Source organism: Lepidochelys olivacea, assembly GCF_965140295.1.
Source record: "Lepidochelys olivacea isolate rLepOli2 genome assembly, chromosome: 12".
Lineage (NCBI taxonomy): Eukaryota > Metazoa > Chordata > Testudines > Cheloniidae > Lepidochelys > Lepidochelys olivacea.
The window spans coordinates 10,897,589-10,916,727 of NC_140422.1; the positions used below are offsets into that span (position 1 = coordinate 10,897,589).

Here is a 19,139-nt window from a genome sequence, read left to right on the forward strand (position 1 = left end):
AAAATGAATATTTAAAATACAAATCAAATGAGCACTTTCTTCTACCCTTCCTTTGTCCTATTCCCTATGGTATGTTGCTGCAATTCGATCTTCATATTTACCTTAATTGTTAGCTCAACTTTCAGAAAGTTTATGAAGTGTCACAATAACCTGTAACGGTAAATGTTGATGGGAAAAGGTGCAAAGGAGAGACTGACTGAATTAGTCTAAATAGAAAAGCCTACTGATGTAATTCAAGGAATGTGTCATGCCTGGTAAACAAGAGGGAGTGTGGGACTGGAAATCAATGCATCAAAATCGATGTATCAGAAATTAGGCTTAATTAGTGGATAAAATAATGAGAGGATGGACTGTTCTGCCCATCTCTTCCTTTGGGGGTCCTTAAAATACTTGAAAATCAGGGGGAGAAGCATGAGTGCAACAATTACTGAGTGAAAGAAGCTGGGATCCATTGTAACACTGCTGGATCTTTGTCATCGGATCCTGAGAGCTGTTCTAGCCGGGCCAGAAAGAGGGACCCAGATGATATTGTCACCTCCACTGGCTCTGGCTGACTCGTGGGACCACCTGGGACGTGAGACCTACTCCCCCCTTATTTCTCCTCTTTCCCATCTCTCTCTTTTTTTCCTTCTGTGTCTGGCTTAGCTGACCAAAACTATATATTTTTACAACATTGCTGTAAAACAGTTGTAAAATACCATCTAAAAGACTGTCAAACAAGGGATTTTGCCTTATAAACCCCCTCACCCACTAGCTGGAGAGAAAGGGAATAAAGGGTGTTGATAAAATAAAAGACTTATTTAATACTTTACATTTCAAATGCTTGAACCGTTTTTCCTTCTTTTCTGCATCTTTAGTAAAAGGTTTTGCAGACATTTGCCATGGTACTAAGCAGGCTGAAGTCTCTGTATAACCAAACCCGAACCTGGTTGAAAACTATTTAATGTTGGACAGTGACTGGCTTATGTTAACACCTTTGACTCTCTGAGCCCATATATTCCACCTAAATTAATACAATAGGCAGATTTAGCTGTGTAACTCCCATGCATTTGTTCTTCTCTATGCTGAGGTCCTCAAAGGTATTCAGGCTCCTAACTTCCATTAATACAGGATTTTAATTGAAGTTAGGAACCTAAATTCCCCCTGGGCCCGAGTCTTTCAATCTGTAAGGACACTGCTATGGCTACAGCTCAAGAGTTCTCAGTTGCGCATGGCCACCTATCCATTCTGGTTTTGTCCATCTAAAATGCAATATTAGATTTTAAAGGCTGTGTGTTTCTCCTTGTGCCTAGTATTCCCTTTACCCAGGTTTTCTTCCTGCAGGCCTATAGTCAGTATTTGCATGGAAGGAAGTAGGTCTAAAACAGCCATAACTGGGTAAAACCGTAAGTCTGACTTTCAGACCGTGCTGAGAAACTCCAGCTGCCTTTGCCGGCAATAGGAGCTACATGCGCTCAGCATCTCTGAAACTCAGGCCATAGATCTTTAGGAGGCATAATAGAAATGTGAAAACTGCCTTGGGGCTGTATGAATAGTCCATTTACAGTGTCTGTACCTTCTGCTATGTAACACACATTAGTTATTGGGTCATCACAAAAAGACTGTAAGGTTTGGCACAATGATTGTATGGAATAAAGGCCTTGCAGGGAGTTAATTGTGGGGCAGTGGGTTTATCCTCTTTCTAATATCTTAGTTCTACATAGTATCTTTCATCTGCAAGGGTCCCTAACAGTAACACGACAGAGATTCAGCTATAGCCACAGAATACTTCATCCATCTGCATCTGCTTGGGTGACACAGGACAATTGTTTAAGGGTTAGGAGCAATCATAACAATTTATGCTGCTCAAACTGCAGAGGACAGATAACGTTACTACCAAAATCTGGCCAGGACAGTCAGAGTTAGTGCCTCTGCTCTGGGAAGGGGCCGAGGGGCAGTGCCATGTGGTCAGAAAAGATGACATGTCCTCAGAGCCAGGGTACAACGTGTTCAGAGCACCGTTCTTGTTTGTTTCCCGACCACTCTGCTTTTGCATGGGGCTGGAAGCAAAAGTGCTGCCATAGTGAGAGAGAGGCTCTTTACCTGTTACCTCTGGGCTAAACAAGAGCAGAAAGTCACAGAAATCTCAGAAATAAGCTTATGTTGAAAATACTCATTTCTTTACCCACTCACCGCTACAGCAGAGGTCTAAAGCCAGAGAACACAATCCAGTTGGACTTGAGAGTGCTTGTTTAATTGGACAATTCTGAGAACACCAAGAATTGGGCAATTATGAGTTTATTCTAATTGTATTGGGAGGAGGAGACACAATCCAGCAGCCTCAGCTGCTCTTTTGATATTGCAAGTCAGTACAGTTACTTCCCTAAAATTAAAAATGATTGGTGATTCTGTACTTTAGAAAACAGCATAATGTACCCAAACTTTAGCTACATCTGTTTGTAGTTACACTGTATTTAAAGAGGAGCTTGAGGTGGCCTATAGTGCAGAAATACTGCAGGAGTGGTGGTGAAGTGTCATTCCCATAATCCCTTTAAAACCTAACAAGATCAGAGGACTGACCCTGCCCATACCAGTCTGAAGTATCAAAATCTAATTAGTCTCATTACTAACTGTGTTTCCACAATGGAATCTTGCCTAATACATCTTGCTTGACCTCGTATTTGAGGGAAATTCAATAGTGTCTCCAAACTGGGGGACCTGTGAAAGTTTCCTAAAACAAAAAACATGTGGCAATGACAGTCCTGCCAACATAATGGATAGATGGAGGGGAAAGGAAAAACAAGAAATTTGCACACTTGACAGATTGAAGCCTCTAAAATATTCTTTTATAAGTTTGAAATCCCCTTATGTGTTAAGATAAAGAGATTGTCACAGTATCAGGATGATGAAACTGGCAAAGGAAATGTGTTTTTTGAACTTTGTAACTGATCCTTTGGGCTTTCTTTAGTCCCTGGTACAAGCCTATTCAGTTGACTGATTTATTGGCACCACCAAAGAGACCTGAATAAAATAGTTTTAATAAGATTCCAAACCCGCTAAAGCAGTGCTTGTGGCTTCAAGTTTCTTTACAGCCTTGAGATTTAGCGAGGATCTCGCAGACTGGTGGCACTTTCAGCAAACCTGAGCTGTGTGTCAAGCAAATTGTGGGGGGGGGGGCAGGAGGGGAGTCCTAATGGCTGAAATGTGGACCTGGATGCATGTTACAGTGTGTAAGACCAGCTCTACAGGTAACTCAGGGAGTACAAATAGAGATGACATGAAACCAGAAAAAAGGGGAGTACAAATCCATTTGAGCAGCTTTCCTGCATCATTACTGCTAAAGAAGCTGCTGTGTCCAACCCCCCCCCCCCCCGCTCCCAGAATTACACATTGATATTTGAAACCTCAGTGCAGTGGTACAAATTCCTGGTTCTTCATGTTTCCTGGTTTACTGTAGAGAAGCAAACACATGATGACAATAGAAATGTCCAGCTCCTGTTTCAGTTAGTAGCAATGTGTCAGACATGGTTGTGCTAATGTTCCCATAGTCCTTATGCTCCAAAGGACAGAGGGACCCTGCCAGGTTTAATTGAGTTATTGCTGCTTTAGCAGAAACACAGGATAGAAAACATCTCCAGTTCTGCCCCATAGACATGGTCTACCCTAGTAAAAAGCTGGTATTCCTATCAGTGGCACTTAAAAAAAGGCAACTCCCTTACAACCCAGCATAAATGCTGCAATCGTCACCCCCAGTGCTTGAATAAAATGGTGGGGGAAAAGCACAACCACATTGTAATAAAAGGAGAAAACCCTTTTCTATGGCAGAGTTCAGCAATGAGAAGAACCAGACACAAGCCTCATCCAGCACTCTATAAAGATAAACTTTGCAGGACCAAATTCAGTATGGGTATGAATGGGCACAATGTCCATTAACAGCACTGGGAATTGTGCCTGCTTGTAGGCCAGTGCTGCGTTTTGCCCCTGTAGCCTTTAATGGGACTGTTACATGAGTAAGGAGCGTTGAATAGGTCCCAAAAAGACTACATCTGAAAGCAGCATAGTAAAGGGTTCTGAAAAATGGGTCTTCAAATTGTCGCACAAGAAGCAGCTCCAGATACAGGAATGGAGTGCCCCTGTGAGAGATCTAAGACAGGAGCCAGTGATATTCAGTTGAGCACCATCTGAGGTGCTGTCCCTTAATGCTTCTCTCTGGAAAAAACTGCTTCGGCAATAAAAAGACCAAAGGATCTTGCAGCCCATATTTTAGGTGATGCAGCAGCTAATAATTGACTAATCTTTGTGTTCATTGCTTATATTCTAGACAATGGAGTGGAGATAAAAGAATCCAGAAACAAAATGGCTGAGACATCTCAGTCACAAGCAGAATATAGAAAAGCTGAGTACTGCTGTGTAAACATGATCACAGATTAATAGCTAGCGCTTTGCTCTTCTCTAGCATATATTCGCTATAGCTCCCAAAGTGCTTTACAAACAATAATTATTTCTCTAACCTCCACTCTCCAGGAGATAAGATAGAAATTGTACTGAGTGTTAGCAGAGGCAGAAAGAGATGAAGTGATGTGTCCAATAAGCACTGAAATGTCAGTATTAGATTTTTCAAACCATGCAATGATGGACACCATATAGTTGAGATTATATATTTGTAACCAGTAGGTCAAATAAAGTGAGCTTCAACTTTGCCTTCAACTTCTCCCATGGACTATGCATTCTGCCCTAACTCTTGCAATATTTCAAGGTTACCAAGGTGAGGAAAACAGAAAGGAAGCCATAGAACACTGCTGAAATAACCAAAGTCATATAATCCAGCCCCCCTATTTAAGACACTCATCTGGCTTCTATTACTGTCGTATCTGAGCACTTCACAATGTTTTAATCCTCAGAACACCCCACACCTACCCTGGCAAGAAAGTACATTATCCCCATTTTACAGAAGGCACAGGAAGACTAAATGACTTACCTATGGATGCCTATAGGAGAGCAGGGAATTGAACCCAGGTCTTTGAGGTCCCAAGTTAATACCCTACCCAGGGGGTGATTCTTCCTTATTTGCTAAACAGCTTCTGAAAGGGCCAAGGTCTTTTGCATAGCTAACAGGAATTAAAACCTGTTCTGCATTAGGTTGCATGGGTGCCTGTAAAATTTGACCCCCGACAATCTCTCTTCCAGCATGAGAGAAGTGTACAGCAATACAAAATGCTTAGATTACACTTAACAGGGGGAAATAAGCTGCTGCCTTTTATTGGACCCAAAATAGGTTCTACTCAGAGTTCTGGGTGGAATAAGGGGGTTAACTCTGCAGTTTTCTGTTTCTTTAAAGAAAAAGGCATGAGCCAATCAACTCTGTAACTTTTGACGCTGGCAGCTGGTACATGCCCTAAAGCATGAAGGGCCATCTCCCCCATTTAACCATGTTTTATCTGATCTAAAGAAACTGCACGTTCTCAGTCATATACATATTTAATATCTTATAAAAATCCTTTTAAGCTTTTGCCCTCAATCCTGTATCTTCCAGCAGTGAGATCCACAGGATATATATGTACTGTGCCTAGAAGCATTTCCTTTCATCCATTCTAAATCTCTTTCATTTTATTGGATATCTCATTGTTCTCTTCTAATGATGAAAGAGCACCGAATTTAAAGTCTCCATACCTTCTTTATTTTATGTCTCACTCAGGTCCCCTCTTTTTTTCATCTCTTCTCCAGACTAAATAGTTTCAATATGTCTTCAGATGACAGGGCCTCCGTGTCTTTAATAACATTTTCATCGGTTGTCTGAGAGCCTTCTGAATACTGGAAGAAAATGACCAGGGTTTCCCAGGTGTAATACGTTAGAGAAACACTGACCTAGGGACACTTTGGGAAGGGGTAAGAAATAAAGCCTTCCATTTGCCACCTTCTCTGTATCCGAAGGGTTTGTAGGAAACTGAATTAATTTGGTGAATACTCCTAATTTTCATCTAATAACAAACTGTCAATCTCCCCCATTGCTCCAGGGGTAATGTGGCAACAAGGATGGTCCTACTGCTGAGTCATGCCCTCACCTGTGGATACTGTGTTAGGATCCAGCCCTCAAAGGTGACTGGTGCAGTAGGGAAGAAGGACATTTCTATTGGACAGCAGCAGCTGTTAATCACACCCACTCCCTGCTCTGGACAGCATTAATACCATCTGTGAAGAAGAACATTTCTGGTATTTTACTGGGCTCTGTTCTTAGTAGTGTTTAGTATCCCTAGAAATTTCTTGAGATCCTTTCTAGCTAAATCTTCCAGATAGAAGAATGGAGTCCCAGGTGCGCCAGAACTTCCATCCTGAATGTGAAGCTGCTGTCAACCGCATGGTAAACCTGGAGCTGTATGCTGGCTACGTTTACTTGTCCCTGGTGAGTGTAGTACAAGAGCTGTGCTGTTAGGCTTTTTCAAATCCATTTGTTTTCTCTCATATGAGAGCTAGCTTGTCTGCTACTATATGTTTTTTTTGTAAAGTACTCTAGCTGTATGCTGTACCTCTTATCCTGTACAAGTGGACAATACAGGAGAGCAGTGAGGGGATAAGACTATTTCTGACACTTGTGGTTTTGTGACTTGTTAGTGGAGAAGCCTCTGAGTCTGACTCTTACAAGCCATTTCTGAGGCTTCTTTGTGGGAAAACTTGTTCATATGAGCGGATATGTTCCTTGTTAAGTTTAAGGATTGATTATATGCTGTTGTCAGCTTGAGGCTGTAGTACCTTCACTAAACTCCTGGATTCTTCCTCAGTCCTACTACTTTGACCGTGATGATGTGGCCCTGAAGCATGTGGCCCAGTTCCTGAAGGAGCAGTCCCATGAGGAGCGGGAGCATGCAGAGAAGTTCCTGAAATACCAGAACAAGCGAGGGGGCTGCATTGTCCTACAGGACATCAAGGTATGTAACAAAACAATGTGCCTCCCTGGGAGGGTGGGGGAGTGGACGCTACACTGAGGTTAATCACCATGTGTGGGGGTAGAGGTAGAACTTGCTTTTTCTAAGGGGAAAGCAATGGGCCTTCCTTGGGAGACCTCTGATTATCCCAAATGGAGTTATTCCTGTGGTAAATTAGAGCTGCATGTCTCAAAAACATCAGCCTTTGACCCTCTAGTAAAGGGTATCTGAAGGCATGGGTGGGCCTCTGATAAGCCTAAAAGCACAGACTAGGTTTGCTTAGCTGTGACCAGGCCATCTGCTCCATCACTTCATAAGCAATGGCTTTAGTTCATAATTATAGAACCTTAAATACAAGGATGAATAGTGCTGTTTTTGGTGGGGGTGGAAAGCTATTTTGGATGCAAAACTACAATTTGGTAACCAGGAGAGTGATGTCTGGTTCTCCTCCGTGGCCACTCCTTTACAGAAGCCAGAGCGGGATGAGTGGGGGAACAGCCTGGAGGCCTTGCAGTGCGCCCTGCAGCTGGAGAAGACTCTGAACCAGGCACTACTGGACCTGCACAAGCTGGCTATGGAGAGGAATGACCCCCATGTGAGTTAATTGTTTTATGTGGGTTGATGGTGTCAGAAGAGTAGGTTTGTCTGGACCAGCATTTTAGAAGATAGATCATAGAATATCAGGGTTGGAAGGGGTCTCAGGAGGTCATCTAGTCTAACCCCCTGCTCAAAGCAGGACCTGTCCCCAATTTTTGCCCCAGATTCCTAAATAACCCCCTCAAGGATTGAACTCACAGACCTCTGCTCAAACCACTGAACTATCCCTCCCCCCTAATTGCAGACTGAAAAATCCTAATGTGGGAGGGCAGGAGAGGGTAAAGATATGAGAGCTGCAAAATAATCTCTTGCATTTCCTAACTCTTCTACAGCTGTCTGGTTAGCCACCTCTTCCCTGGGAGCAATCCCTGTGTTGGCACCAGAACAGGCTGCTCCCACATGGGAACTATGGTGTGTGGCCACTGACCAGGGTGTATCAGTAGGCTAAGTTGCCCCTGCAAAAGTTTTGCTTTTAGTTAGATTGCTGTCGGGGAGGGGAAGAGACCTACCCTGAGGCTTCAGACCTGGCCATGGATGAGTGTGCAGGGGTGGGTAAGAAGGAACTTGCACAAATGCTCATTCTGACCGTTCAGGTATACATACCTGACACATGGAATATTTTTACCCTTCTGCTGGACTCGACGTGCCCCTTTTGAGTCTTATAGAGTTGGAGCTGCTACAAGAGCTGGCCCTAATACTTTCTTCTGATGTAGAAGTCTGCTTGCTCAGTGACTGAGCCACTGAGCATCCTCAAAAGTCAAATTGGTGAAATAGAAACTTATGAAATGAGGGCCAGTTAACCAATGGGTGAAGTCTTGAGTTAAACACATGACTAGTATAGGCAGGCCTGAGAACCACTAGAAGACTGTTGTAGCTTCTAAGTTTGGCAGCTGTGCCTATAGGAGCAGGAGTGAGTCCCTTTCCTTTTGCAGTTATGTGACTTCTTGGAGTCTGACTACCTGGAGGAGCAGGTGAAGGCCATCAAGCAGCTGGGAGACCATGTCACCAACCTGAAGCGCCTGGGAGCACCCCAGAATGGCATGGGAGAGTACCTGTTTGACAAGCACACCCTGGGGGAGAGCAGCTGAGCTCCCTACTAGGGACCTGACCCATAGTGTAGATCATGATGTCATAGCTGCATTACTCTGGATATAGATCAGAAAATAGATGCCTTGTCTTACCTAAATACCAAGAATAAAATCTCTGCTTTCTGGTGTAACCTGGTTCATGTGATATTACTCAAAGTGGGGATGCAGGCTGGTTTCTCCACACACGCTGTAGTGGATGAATGCTAATGTGTAGTGACTTGCTAAGAAGAGCAGGCATCTTGTGAGGTGGGGGGGGGGAAATGACTGAGGCATGTTCCTGGGTAGTGGGGTGTCTTGTCTTTTGAGACTAAAGAACTGGTGGTAGAAGAGCTATGATGGGTCAGTGTCTCCATGGGGCAATGGTGCAGGGAACTGTCTGCCAGGAAGTGACTTTGGGATGGTGGTGTGAAATCACAGCATGAGTTCCCCTTAGCTCAATGATTCTAAGAGCTCTGGGTGGCTGGGGCTCATGCAGAGGGGCTGCACACGCCTGGGAAGTAGGGATAAAGGGGACAGCCAGAGCCCTGCCACCTGGGCTATGGCTCTTCCACCCCAATCACTTACCAGTAGGTGGCAAGACTTGGGGTGGCAGAAGTAAGGGTGGCAATAGGGTGCTAAGCCTGCTGTGAAAGAGTGCCTCCCTTACTCCTGGGCTGGCTCAGCACTGCCTTCAGAGCTGGGTGGCCATAAGGTATGGTTTCTGGAGGGGGGGGGGGGGGAATGTAAGTTTGAGAATCACTGCCTTGGATGTGTTTGCAGCTAGAAGCAAGGTTATGCAGTTAAAGTTCCCTACTGTTATCTGTGCTGTGTAAGGGAACTCCTAGTTCCACTGGGATGGATCAAAGAGGGAGGAGTCTTGTGAGCCTCTAGCATTGTGTGATGACACCTCTGACTTCCCAGCAGGGGGGTGGGTGTGTGAGAGAGACCCTGATATTGGGAAGGGAGGGGGAAACAAATGGACAAAAGGAAGACACATGTTGCTTTCTGGGGAGACTGGGTCCATTCTCAATCTGCTACTAACATAGAGGTTTGCAGTGTGGAGGATCTGATCTTCCCTCCCACCCCACACACTTCTATTTCTAGAGCTGAAGTTCCAGTGTTTTTTCTGGCCCCGGTTATACATGGGCTGCAGTTTTCACCTGTTATGTGGTTCTCTCAACCCTCACTGCAGTGGCCCAGGTTCTACTCTCCATCTAGAAGCCCAGGTCCCTTTGAGATGTAGCAACCTACTTACGAAGCAACTCCTGTACCAGTTGTCTCCATTTTTTGCATGGACTTGGGTCAAGGGTGCCTGAGCAGTAGGCTATCAGCTGTTCATCACTTCCAGTGGCTTTTTTCATTAGTCCTCAAACTAGCTAGTGCAGCCAGACCTTGAGGCAGAACCAACCTTGGCATTTTATCTTCTGTAGTAACAAGGTGGCAAAATATTGACCTGGTCTAATCATGACTGTGAAGTGCAAAAGGGCTGGACTGGGTTTCTTCTTTTACTGCAGCTGTGACTCTAAGAGTCCCACTAATGGAGGAGCAAGTGAAGGCTACCAAGCAGCTGGGAGACCACCTCACCAATCTGGGAGTGCCCCAGAATGGTACAGGAGAGTCCCGGTTTGACAAGTACAGCCTGGACGGGAGCAGCTGCATGCTGGTCCTGAAGACTAGCACCCATAGCGGAGCTGAAATCTGTTGCTTGACTTTTTTTGTCTGAGAATAAAATCTGGGGGGTGTGGGTATTTTTATTTTTTTTTCTCGCTCTACTGTAGCTATGCTGTCTTCTATCTGGGGCTCAAGCTGAGTAGCTGAAGGGAAGAAATAGGTTCAAAAAATCAGCTGGGGGAAGACTAGTAGGTGAGGGAAATAGTTTCACTGGCACAACTGCTGCAATTTGTCTGCAAAATCTTCTCTCTGTGTGTGATCTTGTACTACAGTGAGAGGGAAGCTATGAGGCCCTTCCTATCTTTAGGACATATGGATAATCTCTAAAACCAGGCCCCTGGGTAAGGACCACAAAGCTGCTTTAAACTAGCAGGTAAATATGCTGCAGTAGTTTCTACAGCACAGAAATATCTGTCAAACTTAATGCAAAACTCTCACTAACCCGATGGTAGTAAATTTATCGGTCTCTGGTTAACCTTATGAAGTGAGGTTCCCTAGTGCAGGGGTTCTTGGAACTATTTTTTTGGTGGCCTCAGTGTGGCCAATAACACTCACTAGTGGCTGCTCTGAATCTTTTTCTAAACCTGACCCCCTGTTGTCATGGCCTGAAACCACTAAGCACACACGCTGGCCCTGTGTGTCTGGAGAGGTGCTGCCTCGAGTCCCCCCCAGAGACAATGTGATGCAGGCTGCTGGGCCCCTGCTGGAGGTGCCAACAAACAGCAAGGCAGTCAGGAGCAACAGCTGGGTGCTGCAGGGAGGGGCTGCTGCTTTGCCCATGCTCATCTCCACCTGGGGGCTGTTGTGGCTGCAGAAAAATTCCCTGGTGGCTGCATTTGGGAAACAGTACTCATCAGTGGCAGACAGGATGTTGGACTACATAATTATAAGGCTCTACTCTGCCCTTAATCAGTTAACCTTACTCATCACTTGGTCCTCTCAGTAGTCTAATAGCTGCTTAATCAGACAATGAATGTGAAATTGAGCTGAATAAAGCACACTACATTACTGATGTCCATTTCCTCAGATTATAGGGCTAAACATTGGCAGAGTAATTTGTCTGTTTTCTGCTAAGTATGAGGCCTTAAAAAGGCCTGACTTTCAAAAGGTAGGTGCTCACGCTTTCTCAAAATCAGACCTCTTTGCAGTGATCAAAGTATGTTGGATAGCGGAAACACTGAGATGCTTACCATCACTGTTAAAAAAGATCCCTTCATGGGCTGTTAGAGGAACTCCCAACTCACCTGTAACAATAAATGCAGCTGCTGTGGGAATGACAAAAGCCCACATTTAGAATTGGTGAGTGAAACCTATTTTTGAGCTATCTTTCCTTACCTCTTGCAACGCAACGCTTGCTTTCTAAAATGTACAACATCTCGCTGTCGCTGCTTCACGAACCTGTCTCATTTTTGTGGCACTCACTCTAGGTGATGGCCAAAACATGAATTAGAAGCTTTAGTGTAAATATCATGTGAGCAGGCTCTGCCGTACATAGGCTTCTCCCATTGTTCCTTGGCTGGCTAGACAACAGCCCTCTGCTTAGCACGCATGCTAGAGTCCACTTGCCCATATCTGACAAGGGATCCATCCTTGTGTTCCAAACTTCTTCTCAAGCCAGATTAAAGACAAGACACATCTTCTAGCTTTTCATTTCTATCCACTTCCGGGAGGGTTTAATCCACCCTCAGGAAAAGAGGACTTCCTTATTACCAACCCATTCAAAGATGCTAACAATACTGTACAGCTTGGGCAAACTGTAGAACTGCCTTCCAGCCAAGCAGAGTTTCCACCACGCTGAGACTCAAAAACGCCTCATGGTGAAACCGGATATAGTGATATGCATGCAGCCTGCTGCCCTGTAAGCAGTACTGCACTGAAAACCTCAACCCAGGTGGTTAATACAAAGTGTTTGTTCTCTGTTTTCTTAATTGATGTGTGTGTGTGTGTGTGTGTGTATAGATATAAAAAAACCCCCAGACCAAACAATGGTAAAGATTTAAATCTGCTTGTCACAATATAAACTTATTTTCTCCAAGCAGTTGGTCTGTGTGTGCTGCCTTTCACATGAAGGCCAAATGCAGTAGGATGTAAAGCCATCCTAGTGCTGCCTTTGTGATAAATGGACAAAAAGTTGCCTTGTTGCTATGCAGAAAAACACATAACTATGCTGACTGTGGACTGCAGGATGTTAACTATAATGTTGCTTTACTGTAGTTATGGTAAAGAAATTTGAAACTCCGTATCGTAAAGCAAATAGACGGCCAGTTCTGTTGTGCCATTTGAGTGTTTCCAAAACATTCATGCATACATCACTCAAAAGGAGATGAGATTGCTTGAAGCGAGGTCAGTCCAACCTCAAGATGTACATCTGGGCAGTGGGTCCTGCTCTTGGACTGTTAGTGCCAACATGGACCTGTAAGGAACCCTACAGGATGTGCTGACATGAGCCAAATGCCCCAAACCACATCCCTCTCTACATATTGGTCCCATCCTGCCTTCATGATGTTATCATTTTCCAGGACATGCTTCTTGTGTCTGTATCTTGTGATTCCCTTTTGTATTCCCCTGGTCTCTGCAAATCTTTTTTTCTTTCGCTCAGATGCCCCTTTTCTGTCCTTGCAGCAGTATTTACTATGCCACGACTTTGGGATATGGGGACAGATCATGATGCCACGGCGGGAATTCCAGAGCTCTTGATATAACAAGCCATAGCAACCCGTACTTCCTGAGCTCAAGGAGCTTCTGTATAGGCCCTGATATACCTAAGAAAATATTGCACATAACGTTAAGCTAGGTGGATCGGAGGTATTAGTCTCTCAAGTTCTCCATTCTGTACCATCTTCCCATTTAGGGCAAAATGGGCATTGTTGAGTCCTATAAAAGTGATAGTGAGCCACATTTTTCTCAATTAAGAAACGGGTCAATTGGGCTGTTCTCGGAGTGTATCCATTGCTCCCTGCTTTTCAAGGGTTTCATAACAACTGTTGAGGTGTGTCTTATGGCTAATAACCTCTTTCACCTGTAGAAATTCAGCAATAGTCCCACCCACAATGCTGATTGGGTCCTTGGTGAGAAAGGAAATTCCCATTGGATGGCAGCAGCTTGTCAGTCATACTTTTGTCTTTCTCAGAACAGTATTAATACCAGGTGCTCTGAGACAGGCTTTTATATCCTTGTGTGGTTGAGCTCTTGCTTCAATAGTGGTTGTGTAGAGGATCTTTCTGTTGGTATTTTACACCTTAGAGGTAGGGAAATGGAGTCCCAGGTGTGTCAGAACTTCCATGCTGACTGTGAGACTGCTGTGAACCGCATGGTGAATATGGAGCTGTATGCTAGCTATGTCTACCTGTCTATGGTGAGTAGCTTTGTCTTAAAATCATATAAAATTTTGTCTTGAATAGGGCTCTAATCTTGTAGCTGTAATTTATTGGAGAAGTGTGTTTCTAATGTGCTGGTGGTTTCAAAAGAGGGTATATTTCCCCATGTGATTCCTTCAAACTTAATAGCAATTTAAATGTTAAGGTTACTAACTTCTGATTGCCGAAGGGAGCAAAAAATAGCAAGGTATTTATCTTATTGCAAGCAACCTTACTCTTTCATGAGTGGTGAGGGCTCCAATTGTCCCTCTTCTAGAATTCTGGGCAGCTACTTCCTTTTTAGATAACTCTAGAATGCTGAAATCAACAGTAAAGACACCTTGGTGGAGGTGGGAATGGGACAACTCCATTGATGCTGTAAACCATCTCAATAACAAACATTTTTGTTGTCACCTGAGCATGTTGCAGAATTTTTCACTCAGAGTGAAGTGCTGTATGAGAAGTGTATCATGTGCAGGTGTTACACCACCTTTCATGTAGCGTAACTCTTAAAATTCAAAGACCTAACCTCTTTCTATAGGTTGTGGGGGTGATTGATTGCTATTACAGACTGATTTGGAATCCTGTAACTCTTTCTGGGGCAGAAGGTGGTGATATGGGATGCACACAAGATTCCTCCCCTTTATAACTACTCACAAGGAGTTGAGATACTGCAAGGAAAATATCCTCTGCATTACTTTCTCCCTAGTCCTACTACTTTGACCGTGATGATGTAGCCCTTAGGCACATAGCAAAGTTCCTGAAGGAGCAGTCCTATGAGGAGAGGGAGCATGCAGAGAAGTTCCTGACCTACCAGAACAAGCGAGGGGGACAAGTTATCTTTCAGGATATCAAGGTGAATAAATATTTCAGTGAGTACCCAGAAAGCAGCTGATGACAAACTCTAGAGGTGGGGGTTATTCTGCATGTTACTAGTGGCAAATGGATTTGTAGTCTATTTGCTCCTCTAAAAGACGACTAACCTTTATTTGTGCAATTATGTTTCTTCAAAAACATCTGAGTGGAGCTGCATTCTAAGGCCTCTTGAGGCTCCCACTCTCCTGCAGTGCACACTCTGGTGATGAAGGTAGAGGTAGGGAATGTCGTAAGTAGTACAGTTGGGGAGGTGGTGGATCAGGAGTAAGCAGCTCTGGCAGAGCATCCTACAGTAGGCTTAACTGGCCCTGAGTTTGGCTTACTTTCCCCCTACATGACCTGCTAAGTAATGGAGTAACTCATAGAAATAAAAAGCTCAACATAGCTTGAGTTTCTTCTTCAGAAATGGTGCAGTGTATTGTAAAAGGAGCCTGCTATCTGTGAGTCAGAAATGAGACCAGTGGGATGTCTTGTCTTCTATGGCTGGTTGCCTTGACAGAAACCAGAGCGGGATGAGTGGGGAAACAGCCTGGAGGCCCTGCAATGTGCCCTGCAGCTGGAGAAGACTGTGAACCAGGCGCTACTGGACCTGCACAAGCTGGCTACTGAGAAGAGTGACCCCCATGTGAGTACTAGGTTAACTGTAAATTAAGAGACCATCAGAGCCTCTAGGGAGGTGGTGGAATCTCCTTCCTTAGAAGTTTTTAAGGACAGGCTTGACAAAGCCCTGGCTGGGATGATTTAATTGGGGAGGGTCCTGCTTTGAGCAGGGGGTTGGACTAGATGACCTCCTGAGGTCCCTTCCAACCCTGATATCCTATGATTCTATGAGAGCAGACTCTTTGTACAGTGGGCATCTGCTCCCTGGTTGGTGTCCTTCAGTGTTGCCACAATAGAAATAAAGCACAAGGAAATGCAGGTGTATGGCTCAGAGGAGACTGATTTGAACTACCAGCTCTTCTCTCTCCCTCTTACCTTGATGTTTGGGTGGGAAAGGCTTGTGCAGTCTCATGCCATGTGCATGAGACAACTTTACAGTATCTTTCCTACCTTGCAGTACTGATAGGAATTTCTTTACTAATCACAGAACTGGAAGGTACCTTGAGAGGTCATCTCGTCCAGTCCCATGCACTCAAGGCAAGACTAAGTATCTAGACCATCCTTGACAGGTTTGTCCAACCTGATCTTAATCTCCAATGATGGAGATTCCACAACCTCCCTAGGGCCATTTATTCCAGTGCTTAATCACCCTGACCATTAGGAAGTTTTTCCTCATGTTCATCCTAAATCTCCTTTGCTTCAATTTAAGCCCATTGCTTCTTGTCTTGTCTTCAGAGGTTAAGAAGAACAATTCTTCTCCCGCCTCCTCGTAACAGCAGTTTTCAAGTACATAAAGCTGTTGCCCCTCTTGGTGGTCTCTTACCCAGACTGAAAAAACTGGGTTTGTTTAATTTTCCCTCAGATCACATTTTCTAGACCTTTAATCATTTTTGTTGCTCTCTTCTGGACTTTCTCCAACTTATCCACATTTCTGGAAATGTGGTGGCCAGAACTGGACACAATACACCAGTTGAGGCCTAATAACTGCAGAGTAGAGCAGAGGAATTGTTCCTTGCCTTGCTTACAATACTCTTCCATGTTAACTTTTAGTAGCATAAAGCTTGTTAAAACTCTGGTGTGGCTCCCTCATTTTTGGTGCTTGACCATTGCAGATCAGGTGCAGCTGAGTAAGCTAATTTCACATTCTTCTACACTCTCCACTATGGTGGGAATGGATTTCTTTTGCCCATACTTTAGTGACTTCCTCAAAGCTGAGGTTGGCAATGGGGGCTCCATGCTGTCTTCCTTTCCAGGCCCCCAGTGGACTATGGAGTCTCTCAATATTGACTTGTTGAGATGAATGTGTTATCTCCATTTTTATAGTGGAGGTGGATTGTTCCAACCCTTTTGTCTTTTTCCCCTAGCTCTGTGACTTCCTGGAGTCTGAGTACCTGGAGGAGCAGGTGAAGGCCATCAAGCAGCTGGGAGACCATGTCACCAACCTGAAGCGCCTGGGAGTGCCCCAGAATGGCATGGGAGAGTACCTGTTTGACAAGCTCACCCTGGGGGAGAGCAGCTGAATGCAGTGCAGGTTCTTGTGTTTAGAAGGAATATGTATTACCTGAGCTCAAAATAAAGAGGAATAACAGCTGTTTTGGCTGTAACATGGCATTCACTGGCATATATAGGATGCTCTAAATTGTATTGGAACAAAGCAAGGGAGGGCATAAGGTGACAACAATGAGGGACCAAGAAATTCAACTAACATTCTATACAGCAACAGACGTGACCCTGTGAGGCATTTATTCATGCAGTCTACCTCCACAGATAGATTTTTAGCAAGTGTGTGTGTACCTCCCTCTTTCAGAAGATCAGGAGGAATCCCTGTGAATGAAGTATTAATTGGATCAGCCAGCAATAGAAATGTAAATCCCAGGAGTGGGACTGGCTATGGGTAGTGGTGGCAGCAGAAAATGGGGTGGAGACTTAATGCTCCTAAGTGGGTTTGAATGATGGTGCTCAGATTACAAATGGCAACATTCATTTGGGAGAGCAGTGTTGAAGAGGAAGAGTTTCCCTAGGAACTAGTACAAAGCAAACTAATTCCAGGAAATGACCTAAAATACAGGGTTTGTCCCTTATGATACACTCTTTAAGGTACCAGGAAAAAACCCAACCTAAATGGGGGATGATGGAGGGAAGATTCCACATTCCTTGCAGAGTCTTGTAGCACTTTAGCTAGTGTCCTCCATATAAAACCAGAATTTGGCAGGTCACTCAGTGTTTGAGAGGCCTTGTATCAGGGCTGCATTGGAATAGCACAGCTGGTTATATACCAAGAAGGGACACCTGCCCCTTCTGATTTTTAGATGGAACAAATCAACAGCTTCCAGTTTTCTGACCAGGGTAGGCTGGTGGAAACCTATGTTCCCTGCCCTAACTATGCATTAAAAGGGTGTATTCTGGTGTAGGACCACCTCCCCTCCTGGGCACCTGTTGCAGAGTGAAGCCACTTGTGGCTGTTACTCAGGTCCACTCCTACCCTAAAAGACAAATGCAGGAAGGGGTGGGTGCTGGCACAATACCTCTAGAAGGCACAGCAATGGCTGAAAGTTAAAGCTACAACAAATTCAAACAGGAAATAAGGTGTACACTTTTAATGGTGACCATAATTAATCCTTGAACAACTTAAAGGTTGTGGTAGGTTCTCCATCACTGACAACTTCTAGAAGATATTGGGTCTTGATTTGAAAAAGAGAGATGCACCAGGAATTTGGGGAAGTTCTTGGGCTTGTCTTCTACAGAAGACCACAGTAGATGATCACAATGGTTCCTTTATAGTCTTGGAATCTGACTCAGTGAAGGGGTGGGCTGAGACTCATTGCCTCCAAAGGAGTTCTAACCCCCCCCCCCCCAACCTCCTCAGAAGGAAACCTGACAGGCATAGCAGCAAAGGGAGGTGCTGAGCCTCATCAGATATTTGTTCTGGAACCCACAGCAGGATGGGGCCTTATCTTGTTGAAGTCCAGCACTGGCTGGAGCTCATCTTCACTGAGAGACTGTCTTCCCCAAGAGATGGGAGAGACTCTCATCTAACTGCAGCATAGACTTGTGGTAGTAGGAACTACAATTCTTGCCCTGGGGCAGTCTGTCTCTCTCCTGCTCCTGGGCTCTACCCCCTCACTTTCCTTCCACACTAGGCCATCATCCTTTAAATGCACTCCTGGGTTGGATGAGACCTATTTCCACTCATCTAAATGAACCATACTTTCTTTTTTTTAATAAAAGTTTGTTAATTAACAGTAACACACATGAGGCCTATCTTCTGCTGTGCACTGAGGATCAGATCAGGAGCCTTTCTGAAAGAACAACTTCCTCTGGTTTCTGTAGGTTAAGGGGTGAGGTCATTTGCTTTCATGAAATAAAGCAAGTGTGGTGTGTGTGGGTTTTTTTTTTTTTTTTTTTGGCAGTGAGAATGTTCTACAGGGTATAGCTACAAGAAGGGCCTTCTTGCCCAGTATAACCCTGGGGAAGTCAATAGCTGCATGGATTGTCCTTGGGACCGTGCTTTTGGTGGGCATGTAGTATCCCTACTGTAGTTTCATTCTCTCAAACCTGGTTCATTGTTACTACTTTCTTGTTTCCCCACTCAGTGTGCTGTAGTGCAATTATTGCAATAAGTGGAAATAGACTTCTTAGTGGTAGAAGTGAATCCATTTTTTGTAGTTCCCTTTTACAAGGCGAATAGGGTGGAGTGGATAAGGGACATGGATTGAAGAAGCTGGAAGATAATCCATAAGTCCCCATTCCACTTAAAATCACTATTGGGGTAATTTAACAAATAAACTTAACTGGGCTGTAAAACTATACTAGCTGTTCATACTCCCTTCACTTATATATAGAATTTCTATCCTATCCCTTATGGACTTTTATAGAATGCTGTCTTCTATTTCTTAAAGTGTTTGATCTCTTGATAATATGATTTATTGCTATTAACCTTTAGATCACACTTTGTGGCTGTTCTGGTTTCATTTACTTTGTTCAGTTAATATTCTGTCTCTTCAAAAGAAATCTTCAAAGTAGAACTTCAATCAAATCCCACTTGTGTGTGTTGTCTTCCTGGGTCAAATGTA

At 44.2% G+C, this 19,139-nt stretch overlaps 2 protein-coding genes across 2 annotated transcripts; both read left to right on the plus strand.

The window, feature by feature from the left end:
• Positions 1 to 5,986: 5,986 nt before the first annotated feature.
• LOC311529246 (ferritin heavy chain A-like) lies at positions 5,987 to 8,640 on the plus strand. The gene is made up of 4 exons (XM_084645072.1): positions 5,987 to 6,379; positions 6,756 to 6,902; positions 7,369 to 7,494; positions 8,429 to 8,640. Exons 1-4 carry the CDS (start codon positions 6,278 to 6,280, stop codon positions 8,582 to 8,584), a joined length of 531 nt encoding a protein of 176 aa, XP_084501198.1. The 5' UTR covers positions 5,987 to 6,277; the 3' UTR covers positions 8,585 to 8,640.
• A 4,847-nt stretch (positions 8,641 to 13,487) lies between these two features.
• On the plus strand, positions 13,488 to 16,586 carry LOC311529247 (ferritin heavy chain A; the record flags this gene model as incomplete). The annotated part of the gene is made up of 4 exons (XM_084645073.1): positions 13,488 to 13,589; positions 14,300 to 14,446; positions 14,966 to 15,091; positions 16,431 to 16,586. The coding sequence occupies 4 exons, from the start codon at positions 13,488 to 13,490 to the stop codon at positions 16,584 to 16,586; spliced, it is 531 nt and encodes a 176-aa protein (XP_084501199.1).
• Between the last annotated feature and the right edge of the window lie 2,553 nt (positions 16,587 to 19,139).